This window comes from Panthera onca, chromosome X (assembly GCF_046562875.1).
Source record: "Panthera onca isolate mPanOnc1 chromosome X, mPanOnc1 haplotype 2, whole genome shotgun sequence".
Lineage (NCBI taxonomy): Eukaryota > Metazoa > Chordata > Mammalia > Carnivora > Felidae > Panthera > Panthera onca.
The window spans coordinates 37731750-37752744 of NC_138357.1; the positions used below are offsets into that span (position 1 = coordinate 37731750).

The window sequence follows — 20995 nt, forward strand, 5'->3', positions numbered from 1 at the left end:
AACAAAAACAAAAAACCTAGCAGCAGAAATTGGCTTAATAATGAAAGTAACATAGAGGGAATCAAGGGAAGTAATCGCAGAAAACAAGAGGAACCACACTGTGACAAAGGTGAGCCCAAGTTAACGTGGATCTAAGACTGCACATTTCTAAAGTTTGTGCTCAAGTACACCCAACGCACCTGCCAAAAAGCAAACTTTGGCTTTGGCTCAGAAAGCCCAGGGTGAATGTTAAACAATTCTACAGAAGGATTCAGTTGAGAGTTGGGCACAGAAATAAGAAGTTTCAATAAATGTTCACAGTTTTGTTACAAGGCTCTGAAGCCTGGACATCTTTAAGTCCTGCGTTGAACCTCTCCCCACAGCATGCTGTGATAAAAATTACTTAAAAACTTGCTACAGCGTTGGTGACTGGGGTGTGGGAGTGGAGCACATCCTGAAGGGACTGAAAGTTACCCGGGATGTATGATAATGGAAATTCAGAACAAAAAGGAACATGTGACAAATGATAAAGGGACAGAAAGAAATTAAGTATCTACTCTTGTCAAACTGGATGGTGAGATTTTTGCTTGCTTTTTCACTGGAGTGAAATCACTAGGGTGGCTATTTAAAGAAATGGCATAAAAAGCCGACGAGGAGAATAATAATGGCAGAGTGGGGGGAAAAACTATTCCTCTAGAAGGGACAAGGAAAGGGAAGGAAAAATAAGGGGAAGAGAATCACATATCATAGTTCTCTTCATTCCTAAAATGTATCACCTGAACAGTGAAAACAAAAATTCAGTTATGTGAAATTAAGATTTGCCATAGTTCGAGAACAAAGTTCTCTGTTCTAGAGAACAAGTTCTTAAAAATATCCCAGTTCTCCTTCGGGGTACATGGTCAGCTGTTCTTCCTGGCCCCATCTTAAGTTAGGTATGGCCATGTGATACATCTGGTCAATGAAATACGAGCAGAAGTATTAAAAGCCAGTGTTCAATTACCTTATTTAGTTCTCCAAAGTACCTGTGAAAGCCCATGTCCATTAGTCTGGGTCCCCTAAGTGACTATGACAAACAAAAGCCTGCTACCAACCTACACTAGACACAGGATTAGCAAGAACAACTGTCCTGTGTTAAACCACTAAGATTTGGGGTGTGGGGGGGGGAGTGTTACTGTAGCATAACTTAGCTGTACTGAAATGGTATTCTGGTAATTAGAAGTAGGGTGCTACTGTAACAAAAATGTCACTTGAAAAGGAGATTATGAGCTTGTAGCTCCTAGGGGAGGTCTGGAAAACAATGTTCGTTTTGTGTTTTGATTACTGTTGGCAGAGTTCAGCAACCTATTTTAAGACAGGTGTGTATAGAAAAAGTAGTTTGTAGGCAGGAATGAAACGGAATAGAGAATCCTTGAATACAGAGACTTACAGGGTTGAAGAGGTAACTGCTTCAACCCCAAACTGTAAAATATAAAATTGATTAAGTGCTTTGGACAACGAAGAGCAGTTAAAACTTGGCTTTGAAGCAGAACTCAAGTCACTGTTAAAATCTGACTACATTAAGATATCTCAAAGCATGTGTCCAACTAAGGATGCAATATCCATTGAATCCTTGCTCTTGGACAAAATGGCTCACGGAAAAGCCCCTAAAAGTATGGTTCCTCCATCCCTGAGAAGCCCAGGTACTTGCAATCAAGTAGAGACAAAGAGAGAGAGGAATAAGAAAGCAAATTATAGCAAATCTAAGTAGTATATCTATAGAACAAGAAATGTCAGTATGGCTACCAGCATATAAAACTAATAGGAATCAAACAGAGAAGCAGCATAATAAATTAATCACGCAGCCAAAGACACTATGAGAACTAAAACCATCCAACTGAGATAAAATAAGCCTTGGGCTCCAATTTTCTTTGAATGAGAAGCAGGCTGAGAAAGCTCCTCAGCTGCCAAGAAGGACTATTCTCCAATGCCTACTTCAAATATGGCCAAGGAAAGAAGGGCCTTGGAGCAACCAAGAGCCCCAGAAAGCAATGAATCAGAGAGCCTCTCCAGGGAAGAGTCCCCATGTCTAGGTTGTCTGTCCAGGATGTCACCTACAGGCCATGAACTGTGTTTCTCCCATTTTCCTCTCTTTCTGAATGGGAATTTTTACTGCCATTCTTCAGTCGGCTCCACCACTGTAAATTGGGTGCGCAGGGATGAAATAACTTTGTATCTTTGGTTTTAGGCCTCCAAATGAAGATGAGCCACATCTGGACCCAATTCAGAGAACACTACACATTTCCCAGAAACCTTGGGCTCTGAGTTTAATTACACTGAATAAGATTTCTAGATTGCCTCCCTTGAGGTGGAAGCAAGTAATCTGCCTGTGGGAGGGAGTTTGAGTTGAATGTTGTGGTCCTTAGTGCTGTTAAATATTTCAAACTTTTTGACTTTCAGGCACATAGAAATTAGACTCTTCAGTGGAGCATGCTCTGGCAGATGAAAAAGTAAGTGACATGTGTCATCTCCAGGTGGAGGCTGTTATGAGCCAGTGCATCATTCACTACCCTTTTAATGGAGCTTCTATCAGCCCAAGTCCCTGAGCAGAGCCCTCCTGTAGACCTCCAGTGGACGTGAAGCAGAACCAAGAAACAAACTTTTGTTATGTGAAGTTACTAAGACTTGTGGCCCACTCTTACTGAAAAATCATAATAAAATCCCCTAAAAAAAATCATCACTGCCAGTGTCCGAATTTCCTCTTATATCAACACATTAGGACGATCTCTAAATACATTAACACCAGGGTCTTAATTTCTTCATCTACAAAATGGGAGTGAAACCCTACCTCATAGGGTTGTTCTGATTTAAATATATTTCTATATATAGCTCTGAGAACAGTGCCCTAGTACACAGGAGACAGAAGTGCTTGCCATTATTATGAAATACCTACCAAGTTTGCTGTAGATTCAGTTGTGCTATAAACACCTGAAGTTTCATAGTCTGGTTCTAGAGAATATAGCCAAAGTAAAGTAAAACATAAGCATTATTTTACAATTTAAAATTGTATAAACAATGAAGAATGTCAGAGTATATCTAGATCTCACTGACCTGAAGGATAAATATAATCTTCATGATATCTCCCTATAAAAAAAGACAGAAGTGTTTATGTAGGGCTTTTCAGCTCAGCAGAGCCAGATGGCCAACACTTGCTTTTTCTCAAGTTTTATGGATATATATTCAAAACTAAAATGTCTATGTCCTTGAAACAGGTGATTTGATCTTTCATATCAGTTAACAGATATAGAAGCCAGGGACTGACAGTAAACAGGACAAATTCCTCCTCTGAAAATTTCCTTAGTTCTTAAGAGTTCAGGCAGAGGTGAAAAACCCAGAGCTGTATCCAATCTTTCCAGTCAAGCAATAGAGTACGATGATTAAATTCACTGGCTCTGGAGTTAGGGCTGTCTAGATTTGAATCCTGACTAACTTATAGAACTTAACATCACTTTAAGTGGGTTATAGTGCATCAATTTCTGCACTATAAAACAGGGGTAACAGTACCCAGCTCATAGGGGATGAAAAGAACAGAACATGGTGCTTAATATATATAGTAAATGGTGTCTGTAAAGTACTAAGTATGACCCATAGTTTGCTTAAGTAGACATTAAAGGGGTGTATCATGCCTCATCTGTTTCTCAGGCTGTTTTAAGTAAATAATACTTTTAAAGTTGGTTTGTTCTCAGAGGATGGCTCAGTGAACTAAAGTATTTTGCTTTAAGACTACAATACCATTGAAATGCAGAGAAAATTAATCATCAATTGGACAGTTTTCCACCAAATAAAACCCCACAGGTCAAAACTGGATTTGATTCTTAAACGTGTCACTTATCAAACACATACATGCAACCACTCCAGACAGCAAGATTTACAGTGGGAACAAAGATTTGATTACTCTGAATATGCCACTACAGGTGAGCAGTATATCTGAAGGTACCCACCAAGCTAAAGGGAAAAGACAAAAGGGTCATGCTGAGTAGAAGAGCAGAGAACATACACCCTTAAGCACATGCATGCACATGCATGGGGACAAAGTCTTCACAGATCATTCTTGTGCTACATGTTTTGTCCTCATTAAATTCCCAGAAATACCTTTTTTCTTCTACATCAGTAGTAGAAAGAAGAACATACAAGAAAATAAAGAACTTGACTGCTAAGTCAAGTCACTGAGACTGCCTCACACTGCCTTAATCCACCCAATTCCTCCAGAATTGTTTGAGTAGAATTGTCGCTTACGGATCATTTTATGATAAAATGGTAAAAATAAGCACACCCCATAGTGAGAGACACCCTAACAACTGTTAAGAACATACATATAGGCTTTAGTGTCAGACAAACCCAAATTCAAAAGTGATCTCTGCCAATCTCAAAAGACTATATATTGCATGATTACACTTGTATGAAATGTCCAGAATAGGCAAATCCATTGAGACAGAAAACAGATTCGTGGTTGCCTAGGGCTGGGGGGGAAGGGAGGTTGGTGCAGAAAATGGGGAGCGGCTAATTAGTACAGGATTTCTTTTTTGGGATGACAAAATGTTCTAAAGTTGATTGTGGTGATGGTCATTCACCGCTGTGACTATACTAAAATCACTGAACTGCACACTTTTTAAACAGGTGAATTATATGCTATGTAGATTATATCTAAATAAAGCAGTTATAAAAAAGTTAAATCTCTGTCACTTACTAAAGGTATGACTCTGGCCAGGTCATTTACCCTCTGAACCTCAATTTCCTCATATAACAAACAAGGGTACCAAATTCCTTTGAGGGATACAGTTAAATAGATTAAATTATAAATATACTTAGTACAGTAGATGACCAAGAGGATACAATGAATAGTAAAGTTCTAAGTCAGGTAGACTTCTTCAGGCAAAGGCTGTTTTATAGCAGTTTTGTACAATAGAAGCTAGTCACAGAAAAGCCTAAAATATACAAACAAATGGTCTTCACCGTAACAGAAAAAGTGCCTTGCTCATAAAGAACAGATGTTTCCTATACCAAAATCCCACCAAATCAAAACTCACTAAAAGACCTATGCAGAGAGCTGAAAATAAGTTATAACAATGTGGTGGCCTATAGAAATAGATGTCTGGCCTTCTGAGAAAGACCAAGACATCTTTAAAATCCTAGCAAAGCTCTGAGACAAGAACTGAGAACTCATTCAAAATGAGCTACTCGTACAGTGTGAGACCCCAAAACCAAAACCTGTTAAATCTACTTCACAGCCCCGATGACTAATGCCACAAGAATCCTCTTTTAAAGAGACATTTAACTGTAACTGACTCACCATTGTGACTCTGGCCACTGGCCCCTTCTGAGTTCAAGGTCTGTTTGCCTGAGCTATGTCCTCGCCTTGCAACACAGTATCGCGAAGCAGCAGGAACCAGTGTGGAGGGCCCTCCATGACTCTGTACCAAAGACACACAGTTCATCAAAAAAAGCTGTATTTTAATGTACTTTAGAATCAAAATATGTGAGAAAATTATCAAGAAAACAGAAAATATTAGCCCATAAGGCAAGTGTATTTGTCCACCTCTACTCCTTTTCTCTAAAAATAGCTTTAAAAGTTCTCCTCTCCCATCTTTAAAAGCTCTAAGATAAAAGCTCAAGGTTTCCATAAGTGTTTTATTTGCAGTTTGTTCAAAGAGCTAAAACATATCCACACTGCCTTTACTTAAAAAAAAGAGAAAAAGTAAACAGCTTTTTGATTAAAGCTTTGACCTACTTACAGGTAGAGTTGGATAAGCAGTCTCATCCCCTTCCTCAACTTCATAAAAGGTAATGGTTTCTTCTACGCCCCTGGGCATCTGTCCATTCTCTGGGGCAAAGCTATACTGGCACTCCTTGTTCATGCAATGCATCTGGCGGTGACTACGTCTAAAGGAACTTAAGTATTAAGTAGTTCAGAGAAAAGGGGAAAAAAGTTAAAATATGGTATGGTAACTTGTTCCAAATTTCTAAATAACTGTTCAAACATCTCAATGCTGACACTAAAAAAAATTTAATCCATGTATTTGTCACTCAGCAATGAAGCCCAACTTGCCCATCTTCTGATTTTCAACATTTAAAATTCACTTACCGAGATCTATAGGAGAAGTTATCATAGCCCTGGCAACACCTTTTACCTGGGCCAGGGTAAAAACCAACTTTAGGGGCTTCCATGTTATGCCTGTTGATAAAGCGAGATGAATCCCTAAGAATGAAGGGAAAGGAAAACAAAACTGTTTATCTAGTAATTGGCACTTAAATAGAATTATTTATCACGTTATCGGCACTTAAATAGAATTAACACATTTTTCTAAAAATATCCCAATAGAAAGAGCTGTTCTGCCCTCACTACTTGTATTAGGCCTATCCATTATTAGTGGATACAGTGCCATATCCACAACACTCATCTTGATAGCTCTAGCTTATCTCTTCAACCATTCCGTATTTGTTCAGTGAGAATACAATAAATTCACTTGAAAAAAATTTAAGTACACATCAGTTCCATCCACTAAGCAAAGATTATAAAAGAAAGCTAAACTATTAAGATATTTCTAAATTTTACTTTAATTCTGTCTAGGAATTGTTCACAATACCTAAACAGAGATGTACACTACCTTGGAAGTCAATTAAGCCTTACCTGGGCATCCCATATCCCCGACCCTGTCTCTGAGGTGGATGTTGAGGATGGAAATGCTCATTAGACAGGACATTGGCAGCTGTCTGTGCGTAGTGCACTGAAGGGTCGTGCCCATAATGCATGCTGTGCTGAAGCCTGGGCGGGAGGAAGGCGTCTCCCCTGCCGTAAGCCATAGTCACATAAACCTCTTTTCCTCTAACTTTTTTGAACATCTTCTTCCGTTGCTTCATGTCCATCTCTGACATAGCTTTCAGGCAAACAAAGTAGGAAATAAGCTTCATAACCAAACCAAGAGATCCAATCCCCCCCCCCACCCAAATGCCTAGAATTTTTAAGGGAACAAACCAAATAAATACAGGAAGGTAATGACTGTATTTTTTAAGGATATACTAGGTCTTCCATTTGGAAGGGCAAAACCAGCAGGCAATTTCCCCTATCAATGGACATCTCCACACTATCTTTAGTTCAGGTGGCTTTGCTCATCAAAACACAGTCATTCGGTCACCTACATTACTTTTTTTCCCAGAAATTATGGTTACTAATAGAATGTCTGCTTCTGTGAGGTGTTTTCCTAGTTCTCTGAGAAATCTTTTCAAGTTTTAGAGTCTAAAATCTACTCCAGCTTGTTAACACAAAGTCCCCTGAACAGTGGTTCTCTACCAGACAATTTTGCCCCTCCCCACCCTGAGACCCATGTGGCAATGTCTGGAGATATTTTTGGTTGTTGCAACTGTGGGAAAGATGCTACTGGCATCTAGCAGACAGTCAAAAGATGCTAAGCAACCTACAAGGCATAGGACAACTGCACACAGCAAAGTTTTCCATACCAAAATGTCAGTAATGCTGAACTCTACCTGAGAACAAGACTTCCGTTAGATCTTAAGAAGGGATAAAGAATAAAAACCTTCAGTATACAAACCCATTTCTGGGACATAGCCCCCGGAAATTTTCTGGTAACCTCTTCCTTTCCGACTGGGCATACCACTCCAGGCAGGAACAGGTGTGACTTGGGTAACTGGTTTTAAGTTAGCCAGTGGAACAACATGCCTTAAAATTAAAGATACCACCATAAAGCCCCTGCAACACAGACTTAATTTTCACTGGATATACATACCCTCACCCATCCACTTCATTTCAAGCATTTTCTACTTAAACTTGTTGACACACTTGCTACCCTGGTGAGGTTTTCTTTTTAGGTTAGAAAACCTAAGAGTAATTTGTACAACTTCACAGCTATTTGTAGCATATATCACGTTCCAGAGGAAAGACTGTGACAGACTAGTCTACAAATATTTGTTGCCTTTCCTTGGAAGAGGATGATAGTTTCCCATCCCATTGACTTCAGGCTCAGCTATGTAATCCACTTTGGCCAATAAAACACAAGGAGATGCTTTAAGAACCACCACGTGGTTTGTCATGTTCGCCTCTTTTCCCTATGATCATGGAAATGGGTCTAGATAGAGCCTTTGATGGCCTGGATCCCCTTTTCTGACACACTATGAAATGCTAAATGAACACAAGAAATGAACTTGTTTTAAGCTACTGAGTTTTTGGTTAGAAGGGCAGCTTAATCAAGTTAAATGGTTCTCAAAGTGGACCAACACCATTAGTTATCACCTGGAAATTACTGAGAAGTTCAAATTCTTGGGCCCCATCAGATATACTGAAACCAGAAACCCTGGGAATGGAGTTCATCAATCTGTTTTAACAAGCTCTCTAGGTAATTCTGGGGCATGTTAAAGTCTGAGAATTACCAGACTAGCTTATCTTGGTACAGGCAGAAGCTTGTTTAGCAAACCAGCTTTCCAATTAGTATGAATGGTTTTATACCAGAATTCTGTTGTATTTAGTATTTCTGGTAAGTTGACTAGAGCCTAGGGATTTGGAAACTTTTATATACAAGTATACTGAGATTTCATATTTCAGCATATGCTTTTACAATCTGAGATAAGTCATCTTAAGCTGGTACCAGATGTAACTCTGGATCTCTTACTAGCATCCTGGCAATTCTCAATTTACTACTACAAAAAGGCATCAAGAGCCAAAGATTTTAGTAATACAACAAACTATTGTATTCTTACTTTTCTGCCAATTCTTCAATGAAGACTGTTACGGAATTATTCTCATTTCCAACTTCTTGAATATGAGCATTATAGTATCTTCCACCTGATTCCAAGCGAACCTGAAAGAGAATAGGAGACAGTAAACATACATCTAATCTCAAGTCTTTTGCCAGATCTGGCTTCTGACAAACAAAAATACAACTCCTCCCCCAGAGTACAGTGTCTACTTATCAAAGCAGTTGTTAATAAACACTGCCAGCCAGTCTGGCTCAACAGATGTGGCACATGATAAAAAAGATCCTTACATCATCTCACAGAAGCTTGTAATTAAAATTTAATACAACCATTAAAAAATTTTTTCTAGCATTTTGTAAATGAGCTTTGTTGAACTAAAACTGCAACCTTGGAAAAACTAATTTTTTAATGCTTATTTATTTAGAGAGAATGAGTGAGCACGAGCAGGGGGAGGGAAGAGAAGGAGAGAGAGAATCCCAACCAGGTTCTGTGCTGTCAGTGCAGAGGACGACGTGAACCTCCATCTCATGAACCATGAGATCATGACTTGAGCTGAAATCAAGACCTGAACACTTAACCAACTGAGCCACCCAGGTGCCCCCAAGTTACTGAGTTTTTAAAGGACGAACTAACCTGACACTTGTCTCCCAAATAGTACTGTCTCCCAGCATACTCCATGTAATCAGTTTTTTGAAGTTCTATTAAAAGAAAATGAAGATTCAAGCTCAACTGAACTGGTTCCTTTCCCATTTTACACCATTTAATTTTCTACTTTACGTTTACCAGTGTTTTTGACAATGCTACTACTATAAGCTGAAACCTGGGGGCAGGACTGGTGGGGGAAGAGTCCTAAAGGGTCATTCCATTACTCTTGACAGGTTATTTCTGTGGTTAATTTAAGGAGACCTGCCAAAATAGTTTGGTGCTATAAAACACAGGTGGAAATGGGGAGGCTGTAATCTTAGTTATACCAATGGAAACAACTTGATAGTATCACACCTCAATGAAAAACAAACACTACATAGTTTCTTCAAAGCATCTTATTATTTTTAACAACTTATTGTGTCTTCACCTCATTCTAGATCATTAGACTGCTAATTATACCTAGGTTCACCAAGGTTCAAGAAGTTGAATATGAAACATTAAAAGGCTACCTTGAAGGCAGAACTTTAAGGGCAAATTTGAATAACTTAGTTCTCTTATAGGGAGTCATAAACAATTACCTATTACAACAGTTGGCAAACTTTCTCTGTAAAGAGTATTTCAAGCTTTGTGGGTCATACAGACCCTGTCACAACCACTCAATTCTGTCATAAAACTACTTATAGACAATTGAATTTCAAATAATTTTCATGTGTCAAAATACACTGTTCTTTTACAATTTTTTCTGCCATTTAAAAATATAAAGACCATTCTTAGCTCACAGACCACACAAGAACAGGTGGCAGGGAAGATTTGTTCTAAAGGCCAGTTTGTGGACACCTGACCTATTCATTTATCAGTGAGTAGTTTTAACACTTTAAATCTAAGATAAGCTTATTTACAGTTACATATTTTGGGTACTCAAAGTAATCTAAAGGGTATCTCCACAGTCTTTGCAAAACTAAAAGTCCCAGATAAACATCGGATTCTAAAAGATCCTTCCCCACTTCTGTTTCCTCTTCTCGATTTAAAATCATGTATTAAGTAAGCTAAAAAGTAGAAGGCTGTCCTTTATAACAGTACATTAAAAACATCTCATTAGAAATAATTTGCAAATTTTTTTCCCCTGGAGGTCAGGATTCAAAAGCATGCTGTCAATATTTCATTACCTTTTCTGCTGTCCAACCAAACATCAAATTCTACATTACGATAGATTTCTGGATCCAGGGCTTTAAGCACCTTATACGGGAAGAGCATCTTTGATGGACTCTCTGGAGACTAAAACAAAAATAATCATGCTACAAAATCATCATCCTTAGCTTCAAAGTTCCTTCTATGAAGAAAGAAAGTTGTTTTTTTTTTTTTAACTATGTACATATGCCTCCCTTTCCTTCTTTATTAAAAAAAGAATTAAATGCCACAGTAAGTTTTGTTGCGTATTTTAAAAATCAGGAGATTAAAGAAGTAATATGCAAATAATCTAAAAGGTTTTAGATGGCAGAAGGGAAATACTGAAAGCAGCCAACAATTTAGGATATATCTCACATAAATCAATGCAACACAAAGATTAAAGATTCAGTCAGGCTATTCAATAAATCTCATCTTGATATACACAGAGAGGTGCAAGTGTTCTTGTACCCTAAAATCACCTGAAAATTCTATTTCATTTTGGTCAAAATCTGTTGCAACTTTCAAAGGAATTTCCTTTTTCTTCTGCTTTCCTAGAATTTCACCATATCCAGTAGTTACTGTTCCCAAATTCCCAGAACTTGGGGCATAAATAAACATTATTTTAATAGTATTTGCCCTATTGAGCTAGCCTCAAACTAAAGGTCTGCTTGATTTTAGGACTATAAAGACGGTAAAAATTTCTCCTGTTTCTTCAAACAGGATTATTACCTATTTCCTTTGAACAGAACAGGGCAAGCATCACATACTTTAATGACAGAGAAAAACCTTAGCATCCATAAGATTCATCACAAAGTGTCTATTACTGGATTTGTAATATTTAATTTGAAAACAACAGCTTCTGAAAATTCTGAAGTGTTCAGAGATTGCTTTGAAAACAATCTATACAATTCCATTAAGAATAAATACTCAGACAACATTAAGCACCCATTTTACATTTTAAGATTAAAACTTCCACAAAGGAAAACACGAACTCCTCCCCCACCGCATATAACTAGAATGTAGACTGCTTGACCTTAACTTAAGGCCTTTTAAGTTATGATGCTACAAGCCAAGATTATGAAAATTCTTTGCCTAGAAAATTTCAAACCTTTGCTTCTTCTGTTCCTTGATTGCACCCCTCTGGTATATTTTCAACATTGCAGCAGGCACCCAACTCTTCACTCCTAATTGAAAAGATTTAGAACAAAGAGCTTTATATAAAGGCAGTAGCTGAGTTTTAAGTCTAATGACTATACCACCACCTAGTGGTAAACTAGCTCAAGGTCTAAAAATAAGGCAAATAGTTTTTCACCCCAACATTTACATTCATGCTTCCTTTTTATTAGGATGTACTACAATGTACTTAAGCAGACTATCTCCTATATTTCATACCTCCATCTCTTAAGATGGTCCCTATGATCTTTGCCTTCTGGTGTTCACATCCATGTAGGATTCCCCTACCTCAAGTTTGCTTCTTAATAGATAAGATGTATATTATTATTTTGCATAAAAACGTAGTGCCTGTATTGCTGGTCCCTTGCTGACTATAAGGAAGCAAGCAGTCATGTTCACCAACCACATGTGACAAATAGGTGAGGGTTCCCTCAGGATGACAGCCAGCAAAACAACAACAACAACAACAACAAAAAACACATTTCTCAGTCCTACAGCTTCAAGAACTAAATGCTGCCAAGAACGATGTGAGTGTCAAAGTGGATCCTTCGTCGGTCAAAACTCCAGGTAAGAACTCAATCCTGGCCAACAACCTCACTGCAGTCTTGTGAGACCCGAAGCAGAAGACCCAGCTAAGCTGTGCCCAGATTCCTAGTCCACATAAACTGTGAGATAAGTGTGTTAAATTGCAAAATCTGTAGTAATACTGTCATGAAGCAATAGGTAACTAGTACATCTTGCTTTTTTTTACTACTATAATTGCCCAAAGCCGGACATCTTTTTTACTACTATAATTGCCCAAAGCCGGACATCCTTAGGACAAATCATCAGTGAAGAATGAAGCAACTTTTACCCTGATGCACGAGTTCCACTCCCTGCATTCCCAAGTAAGTTTAAAAACCTCTCTTCTACAAAAAAAAAAAAATTGCAATCAAGACAAAAAGACAAGGTTGACACCTGACTGGCACCAAGCCTATATCAATTTCCTTCACATAAGTAGGAATCAAGAAGAAATAGAAGACAACACCTACTTTATTATCTCTGACACACCAGCTGTTTCCTCAGAGGCCACAATCTATATTTCCAGCAAGTACCAAAGGCAGACACTCAAAAGCTCTTAAAACTCCCCTTAGTCTGAGAAATTCTTTTCTACTAGCTGGATGTGTGTGTGCTACTTCAAGTAACCACTGTGAATCTCAGTTACCAACTAACAAAATGATAGTGCTGGTTTACAATCAGCTTTTTCTCATAATATGGTCCACAGCTTACCTACATCAGAATATTTGGAATATACTTGTTAAAAAAAAGAAGATTCCTGGCCCCACTCTCACCTCAAATTTTGTGAAACTAGGCCCAAGAATCTGCCTTCCTAACAAGCACCATTTGAGAATCATGGGGTTAGATAGTTCTAAAGTCACTTCTAGCAATTAAAAAAAAAAAAAGGATTCTGACTTGGATCAAACCTCCGAAGCCTGAACATCTCAAAATACAACATATCTTTTTGGTAAAATTTCTCTTCCCCCAATAGAAAATGGATCTCCACATACATATGTGTGGGTATGTCAAGCCCCTTCCACTTTCAAATGATGATGTTGATCTTGAGGTTGACACCCCCTTTCCCTTTATTACCTATTACAAGCTGAACTCTTGCAGTCAACATGGACATCCTCGCTGCCAGTCAGAGCATGGTTTCTGTTCTTTTTGGAACCACTTCGAAACAATTCAACTGCAGTCTTCAACTCTTCTTCATCCACAAAAAACACATCTTTATAGAGAATTTCATACAGTACAGCTAAAGGAAAAAAAGCCAAAACTCCAACTGTCAAAGTAAGATCTCTTTAGGACAATGTGAAAACAGCCATAAGCCAGTATACAATTTCAATAGGTGCCAACAAAACAGCTTAGAAGAGTTACTTACGGCGGGTCCCTCAATTTAAAGATGGGAAAACAAAATCATCTGAAACACACCTAACCATTTGTAAAGCTTTCACATACCCTGGCAAACAGCTGCACTTGACTGAAATTGTTTTGAGTACACTGAATCATAATGGCCATTACTTGAATAGCAGAGTAGAATCTGAAGAAAAACACACAGAACAATTAAGTGAATGTTACATAGCTTACAACCATGAAATACTTGAAATTAAATTGCTAACCAGAAATTGAGAATGAATTGTTTTTTAAAATGTGATTTTTTTTTAGATCCCACATATTAAGTAATATCACACAATACTTGTCTCTGACTCATTTCACTTAACACGCCAATTATATATCAATAAAGCTGAGGAAAAGTGATTTTTGAAATTTGAATAAAGATAAATGCTAGCTATAACTTTCAAAAGAGATGTTCTCAAAAGTGACTTTTATTTTTTTTAATTTTTTTTTTTTAACGTTTATTTATTTTTTTTGAGACAGAGAGAGACAGAGCATGAACAGGGGAGGGGCAGAGAGAGAGGGAGACACAGAATCTGAAACAGGCTCCAGGCTCTGAGCTGTCAGCACAGAGCCTGACGCGGGGCTCGAACTCACGGACCGTGAGATCATGACCTGAACTGAAGTCGGACGCTTAACCAACCGAGCCACCCAGGCGCCCCTCAAAAGTGACTTTTAAATGCCAAGATTAAAATCACTAATAAGGCTACACTGAATCTAAATCACATTCCCATTAATGTAGCCAACAAGTTCTGATTTGTGAATTTGCAAAAATATGGAACTTTTACAAATTGAGTAAATCTAGTAGAAATCCTAACAGAAGTCAAGAGACCCAGCTTAACTTTGAAAAAGGACTGCAGAAATTATGTCAAATATCCAAATACTCCAAACTCAGATCATGAGGGCAGGGGGAGACTTAATTTACTCAAAAGGTTATCCATTCTACCGAGTAGTAATATATGAATACATTATATAGGAACAATACTGCTAAAGAGACTTTCTTAATGAATTAAGGCACTGAGATAGCTACAAAAGGAGTTAATTTCTTAGCTGATCTTTAGTCTCTAGTTTTCCCAAACAATTCAAAGCCATGCTTACTAACCAAAATATTTTAGTAAAAATGCTTGCAGGCTCTATATGATGAAAACTGTCTGAATAACAGCTCCAAAACCTTTTTAAATTTTGGTTCAAAAATCTGTCTTGAGTAAGGGATATATCTAACCATAAGTCTATTTTATTTCTTTTATTTGAGAGACAAAGAGTGTGAGCGGGGGAGGGGGGGAAAGGGGGAACAGGAGGAGAGAGGGAATGAATCTTAAGCAGGCTCCAGGCTCAGCACGGAGCCTGACATGGGGCTTGATCCCACAACCCTGGGATCATGACCTGAGCCAAAATCAAGAGTTGGACACTCAAATGACTAGAGCCACCCGGGCACCCCAAGTCTATCTGATTCTGAAGCCACGTCTCGTATTAGCAACCTGAGGGACCAAAGAGGATTCTCTTGTGTTCTATGGGAGGATGTTGCCACTGAGCTTCTTTGGCAGAAAATTCCAAGTCCCCTGTTTGCTGCCTTCCTGCCTAATCTGGGCTAACTTCTTCCAATAATAAAGTTCTCTACTTCAGGTCTATTATTCTTCCCTAGCCTTTTTTTGAAATCACAATTCCAACTCCACCAGTATAAACCATTTCAGAGTATTGAGGGCAAGTGTCAAGCTAAAGTAACTCACGGTAAAGTTTAAGTTATGAAGTTTCACACCACTCTGAGCACTCTGAGGGGTTATTTCCGTTTAAGAGTTTATTAATCCAAAAGAAAGTGAACAGATTTTGAGCAGAGAAGCCCTTTGTAATTTGGACTAGAAGAACTTGGAACTCCAACTAACAAAGGTCAATAACTGGAGGCAGTTGTTAAGGAGTAGTTAAAGGAATCCGGCTAACCAGAACTAAATAAATAAGCAAGAAAAAACTCCAGAGATAACAGTATAGTTTCTTTATTCGAGTGGCAAGAAGTTCCATTTTGATTGGAAGAGGTGTCCCTGGTGGTATTGGTATCCCAACATAAAATAATAGTTCTGATACATACTTGTGGGTAGGCAAGTACGATATAATGGCATTAAACTAGTAAAAAAAAAAAAAATGAGGTAGATCTAGATTACTGATGAGGATAGGTGAAAACAAATAATATGTTTAGTATGAGCCCATCTACATTAAAAACATTATATAAATGGTGCCTGGGCGGCTCCGTGAAGCATCCGACTGGCTCAGATCATGATCCCCTGGTTCCTGAGTTCAAGCCCCACATTGGGCTCTGTGCAAAAAGCTCGGAACCTGGAGCCTACTTCGGATTCTGTGTCTCCCTCTCTCGCTGCCCTTGCCCTGTTGGCACGGTCTCTGTCTCTCTCAAATAAGCAAACATTAAGAAGTTTTAAAAAATGTTGCCTGAAATATATTCCATGGTGTGACACAAGCCTTAAAAAGTCAATTACTGTATAGTCTATACTAACTAATCAAATAATTGGGATAAAAGCTTTTTTCCTTAAAAACTTTTTGGGTGGCTCAGTTAAGCATCTAACTCTTGGTTTCAGCTCAGGTCATGATCTCAGCTTTGTGGGATCCAGTGCCCTGTGGGGCTCCACCCTGAGGGCAGAGCTGGCATAAGATTCTCTCTCTCTCTGCCCCTTCACCCCCCTCACTCTCTCAAATAGATAAACAAAAACAGAAACAAAAAACCCAGATTTTTTGGAAGAAACACTGTATACTGAAAAACAATCTGTTTAACGGCTAAGAGTTCTCAACCAACAAAACCGCTTCCTACTATTTTCCAAGCATCTTACTGGGCAGTAGTAGCACACTGGCCTGCTCTCAAGAAACTGAAGATTTAGGAGAGAAATAAGCATGAAAACAAATACAATGTGATTAGAATTACTTGGGTGATGCTAGAGGAAGGAACACAAAGGGAGGAAAGAACTCCAGGGGAGTTGGGAGTTTCAAAGGAGTTAACATTGGAGATACAAAGGAAAAGAAAAAAAGTGTAAGTTGGAGTATCTGGAATCAAAATATACTAAGGTTGTTAAGACAGTGAAGATGAAAAGGGGACTAAATGCCTAGCTTCCAGGTTTGAACCTTATCTCCTAGCCAACAAGGAGCCAATTGAGGTTTGGTTTTTTGGGGTTTTTTTTTTTTAACCTATTACAGGACTGGTAAGGTAAGGTCTGTTCAGGAGGGTGGCTAACAACACTCAGGATGACTAAATGGAGAGGTAAAGGCTGGTGGCGGAGAAGCTTGGCATTTAGACTATGCTTCCCCCCCTCCCATTAATTAGGTAACAAAGAATGATTTCTTATTATCTTGTTAAGCCAGCAGCATCATTCAATTTCTTTTATTTTAGTAAACATTCACTCATCTTCTTACCTTGTCTTCATAGCCATTATCTGTGACACAAGTTGGAGGCTTTCCGGGACAGCGATAAAGAATGAAATCCCGACTACACAGGTAGAAAACAAAGGTGGTTGAAAAGAGATAATTTAGTATATCCAAGAAGATAGTTTATAAGAACAAGTATTTGGGCTTTCACACCGCCCACCTTATTCATATAAAATAATCTGAATGTTTAAAGAGGCTAAATAATGTTAATTCAAAGTAGATAGCCAACTTCTCTAAAGTCCTATGGATTTCTTAAACATATCTTAATTTGGGAAAAGGAGAAGTAAAGAAGATAGGTTCCCAACTGTATGTGTGCTTCTGAGTTTTGGGGGCTCCGCACTTATTTAAAGCATAGGCTGGCAAATTTTACTTGGTAAAAGACCAGATGATAAGCATTTCAGCTTTTGCAGGCCGTATGGTTTGCTCAACTTTGACTTTGTAGCATGAAAGCAGTCAGACCCTGATAAACAAGCACAAATGACTGTGTTCCAATAAAACTTAATTTACAGACACTGAAATCTGAACTTCATAGAATTTTCACATGCCATGTAACAGTACTCTACTTTTCATTTAACCATTTATAAACTTTGAAGAAAGCATTCTTAGCTCGAGGGCTATACACAAAAAGAAAGCCAATTTAAAAGCTGGCCCTTGACTTAAAAGCAACAACTGATTAGTCACCTGCCCAATGCCTCTTCTATACAACTTCTTGATGGATTTAGTGAGAAATGAGCAGACTGCAAAACACTAACTTGAATGAGTACCCATAACCAGAAGATTCAGACTATACCAAGGTATATGCCATCTCACCATCCTAAAAACTGTGAAGGAAATCTTATGTACAGATCAACTTCCTCAAATGAACAAGATTTCCACTAGCCTCTACCCCACACTAGAGAAGTATTTTTCAATAGTTCTGTGCAACCCCACAGCTTCCAGAAATGCCACTTTTGCTATTTTGGGGACCAAAGTGATAGAGCAGTGTTTCTCAAAATGTTCATTATCATGTGCCTAAAGAGCCTTTTTATTTTTCCTATGAAATTTTAATACCAGAGATATACCATATATCTGCTTATGTACTGTAACCCTCTGAAGGACTACAAACCACTATAGTATCTAACATCTTTTTGTCTTCAAGAACCAATTTCTACCCTCTTGGAAGCTACATTGCCCCACTAAAGATGCATTGAAGGGGCACAAAGTTAAACAGACAAGAATTCTAAGAGAGACATTCTGATTTTCTACAGGAATACCAGCATTCCTTAAAGTCCTTTATTTCATTCAAATGGACACAAACTCTAGAGGCTCTCCACCCAAAAGTTAACACAAATTAACTTTACTTAGACATCTTCATTCTACAGATCATTCCCAAATCCCAAAGAGCCTTTAATATAAACTTTACACACAATGACACATATGCACTCAGTCTTTAAAAAAAAAGATTTAACTTACTTATAAATTAGAGAAAGAGCTCTTATTTCCAGCTGGCCAGCACTTTCCTAAACATAAATAGTACATAAACTTTTAAAAAACATTCTGTAGCTATCAGGTAAAAGTTTTGCAAGTTCAACAAGTTATTTTGGATGCTTAGCGATGTTTTAAATGAAGAATTTGTAGAACACACTATAACTTGTTTTAAGATATTGTGTTACTCATTTACATAAACTTATTCTGAAACTAATAGTCCTAAAGACCTTCTCAGTTAACTATGAAGTAACAAGGACAGTTAATAGGAGAGATTTAAAAGGCACAATAAAAATGGAATTAGTGTTAAGATTATGAAGTTAGCAAGGTATTTAGTAAATGCTAAGTCCAGAACTATGGAATTAATCACATAAATTATTTTTAATTAAATATGTGTTTATGAAGCTTACTCCCACATAAAGGATAACTACAAATCAGGGGAACTGTTGAATAAAAAATGTAACAAATGACCTCTTGTAACATTCATTGCCATCCCTCCTCCCCCATTAAAGTGAAAGGACTTAGGCTTGTCCTGTTTGCAGTCTATGGATGATAAAGTTGTTGACATAGAATTCTCAACATTCAACACAAAATAGGTCAACTGCCAGCTTCGAAACTTTTGCAAGAACTATTTCATTCAACACAGCTGGCTACTTAAGAAAATAGGTTGCGTCTAACTAAAGCTAAGGCGACACAGCTGAATGAATACTTCGGTTTACTATTCCAAATACTCTGAAAAGATTAAACCCCCGTATTTGATCTTACCTTGGGATCTCCCAACCGTTCCAGGTATTTCTCAAAAGATCCCTCCACATACTTCAAAAATAAAACAAACTTGACTTAACCAAATACATAGCATTACTAAAATCTGATTATATTCTGCAATATTACCCTCCAATGGGTGTTTGTTCAGCTCAACAATTATGGTATTCAAGGACTATTTTGCACAGCACCTCAAGAAGATTTGCACATACACAAAAGTTATTAGTGGAGAAAAGCTGGACTTTAAAACTGTCCTAGGAATTGGTCCTGGCTTATCCACATACCAGTGCATTTCATCAAATGGTAATGCTTTTGAGTTTCTTTTGAAATGCCAATTTAAGTAACTTGACAATTTTCATAAATCATGCAAACCCAATAATCACAAGGACTTTAAATTTTGACAGGAGACATGCATTTACAAAGTTAAACTGAGGAACTTAAAGGGAATTTCATTAGATTCAGAAAAGCCTAGGGCACAAGGGAACTTCTTGGGGTAATAGAAATGTTCCATATCTTGACTGCAATGGCAGTTGCAGGACTATGTATTATTGCCCAAACTGAAAATGCCAAACTTAAAATGGTAAATGTTATTTGTGTATAAAATACACCTCAATAAAAGTAAAAGTCAACTCGGGGAATAGAATATATGTCTAGTTTCATGTATATATTATCACTGGACTTGAAGATCAAATTTCAATTTTGCTCAATCCCTTTTTAAACAGCTTGCGGTATAACTGACAGACAACAAACTGTACATATTTAAATGGCACAAATACATTTTGACACATGTATGCACCCACGAAACCATCATGACGATTCTGATAGTGAATATATCCATCACCCCCACAAGTTTCCTTGTGTCCCTCTGTAACTCACACCAACCTCCAACCACTGATCTGCTTTCTATCACTACAGACTGGTTTGCATTTTCTTAAGTTTTATATAAAGAAAATCATATTCTGTATGCACTCTGGGGGAGGGTCTGGCTTCTTTCTCTTGGCATGATTATTCTGAGATTTATCCATTTAAGTTTTAAAATTTTACACAAGTCTTTGTTACTCAAAACATGATTACTGTATCAGGAACAAGAGCAAGCATCACTTGGGAGTTTTGTTAACAATGCAGAAATCTTGGGCCCCAGCTCAGACCTACTGAATCAGAATCTGCACTTTAACAAGATCCCCAGGTGATTTGTATGCACAAAAATACTTGAGATGCACTGTTTTACACCATGGTCTTGCATTTGAAGTAATTCATGGATAATCTTTTCCCCAGGTGTTGTAAAGACTGTAATTAACTTTAACCTGGGTAATAAGCTTTAAAGTCAAGAAGGCTTGACAGTTTTAAGATTCACTGAAACCTGTTGAGAAAATTAAGAGTAAACCTCGAACAGCAGGCTAATGCCCATAATATACAGTGAGAAGAAAACAAACAGTACTGGAAGGGCTGAAAAAAATTTAAAGCCTCACAAGAGGGCACACTTCAAACCAGACCTTGATAAAACCTCATTCCATTAATAAGAATTCAAATACTTCAAAGTATGCAAAATGTCTTCTAAAAGTTGTTTTAAAGCCAATTGTTAGTGGCAGAGTACCTATTACCAGTTTGTCACATGAAAAGGTAAATGTTTAGAACTAATCTGTTTCCTTACAATTAGGTTTTGTAAGACTATTCATATTGGCTCAAGAGCATTGTGCACAGAATTAAGAGA

At 37.8% G+C, this 20995-nt stretch overlaps 1 protein-coding gene across 1 annotated transcript in view; it reads right to left on the reverse strand.

Moving 5' to 3' along the window:
- The window catches only part of ALG13 (ALG13 UDP-N-acetylglucosaminyltransferase subunit), a 61452-nt gene that overhangs the window by 18374 nt on the left and 22083 nt on the right, over positions 1 to 20995 (reverse strand). Inside the window, 16 exon segments of the mRNA XM_081792669.1 lie at positions 2909 to 2964; positions 3067 to 3099; positions 5306 to 5426; positions 5748 to 5904; positions 6098 to 6211; positions 6644 to 6890; positions 7563 to 7690; positions 8725 to 8825; positions 9355 to 9419; positions 10533 to 10641; positions 11642 to 11717; positions 13336 to 13498; positions 13702 to 13783; positions 17047 to 17119; positions 18511 to 18557; positions 19288 to 19338. Of these exon segments, the coding sequence (XP_081648795.1) occupies positions 2909 to 2964; positions 3067 to 3099; positions 5306 to 5426; positions 5748 to 5904; positions 6098 to 6211; positions 6644 to 6890; positions 7563 to 7690; positions 8725 to 8825; positions 9355 to 9419; positions 10533 to 10641; positions 11642 to 11717; positions 13336 to 13498; positions 13702 to 13783; positions 17047 to 17119; positions 18511 to 18557; positions 19288 to 19338 (1623 nt within the window).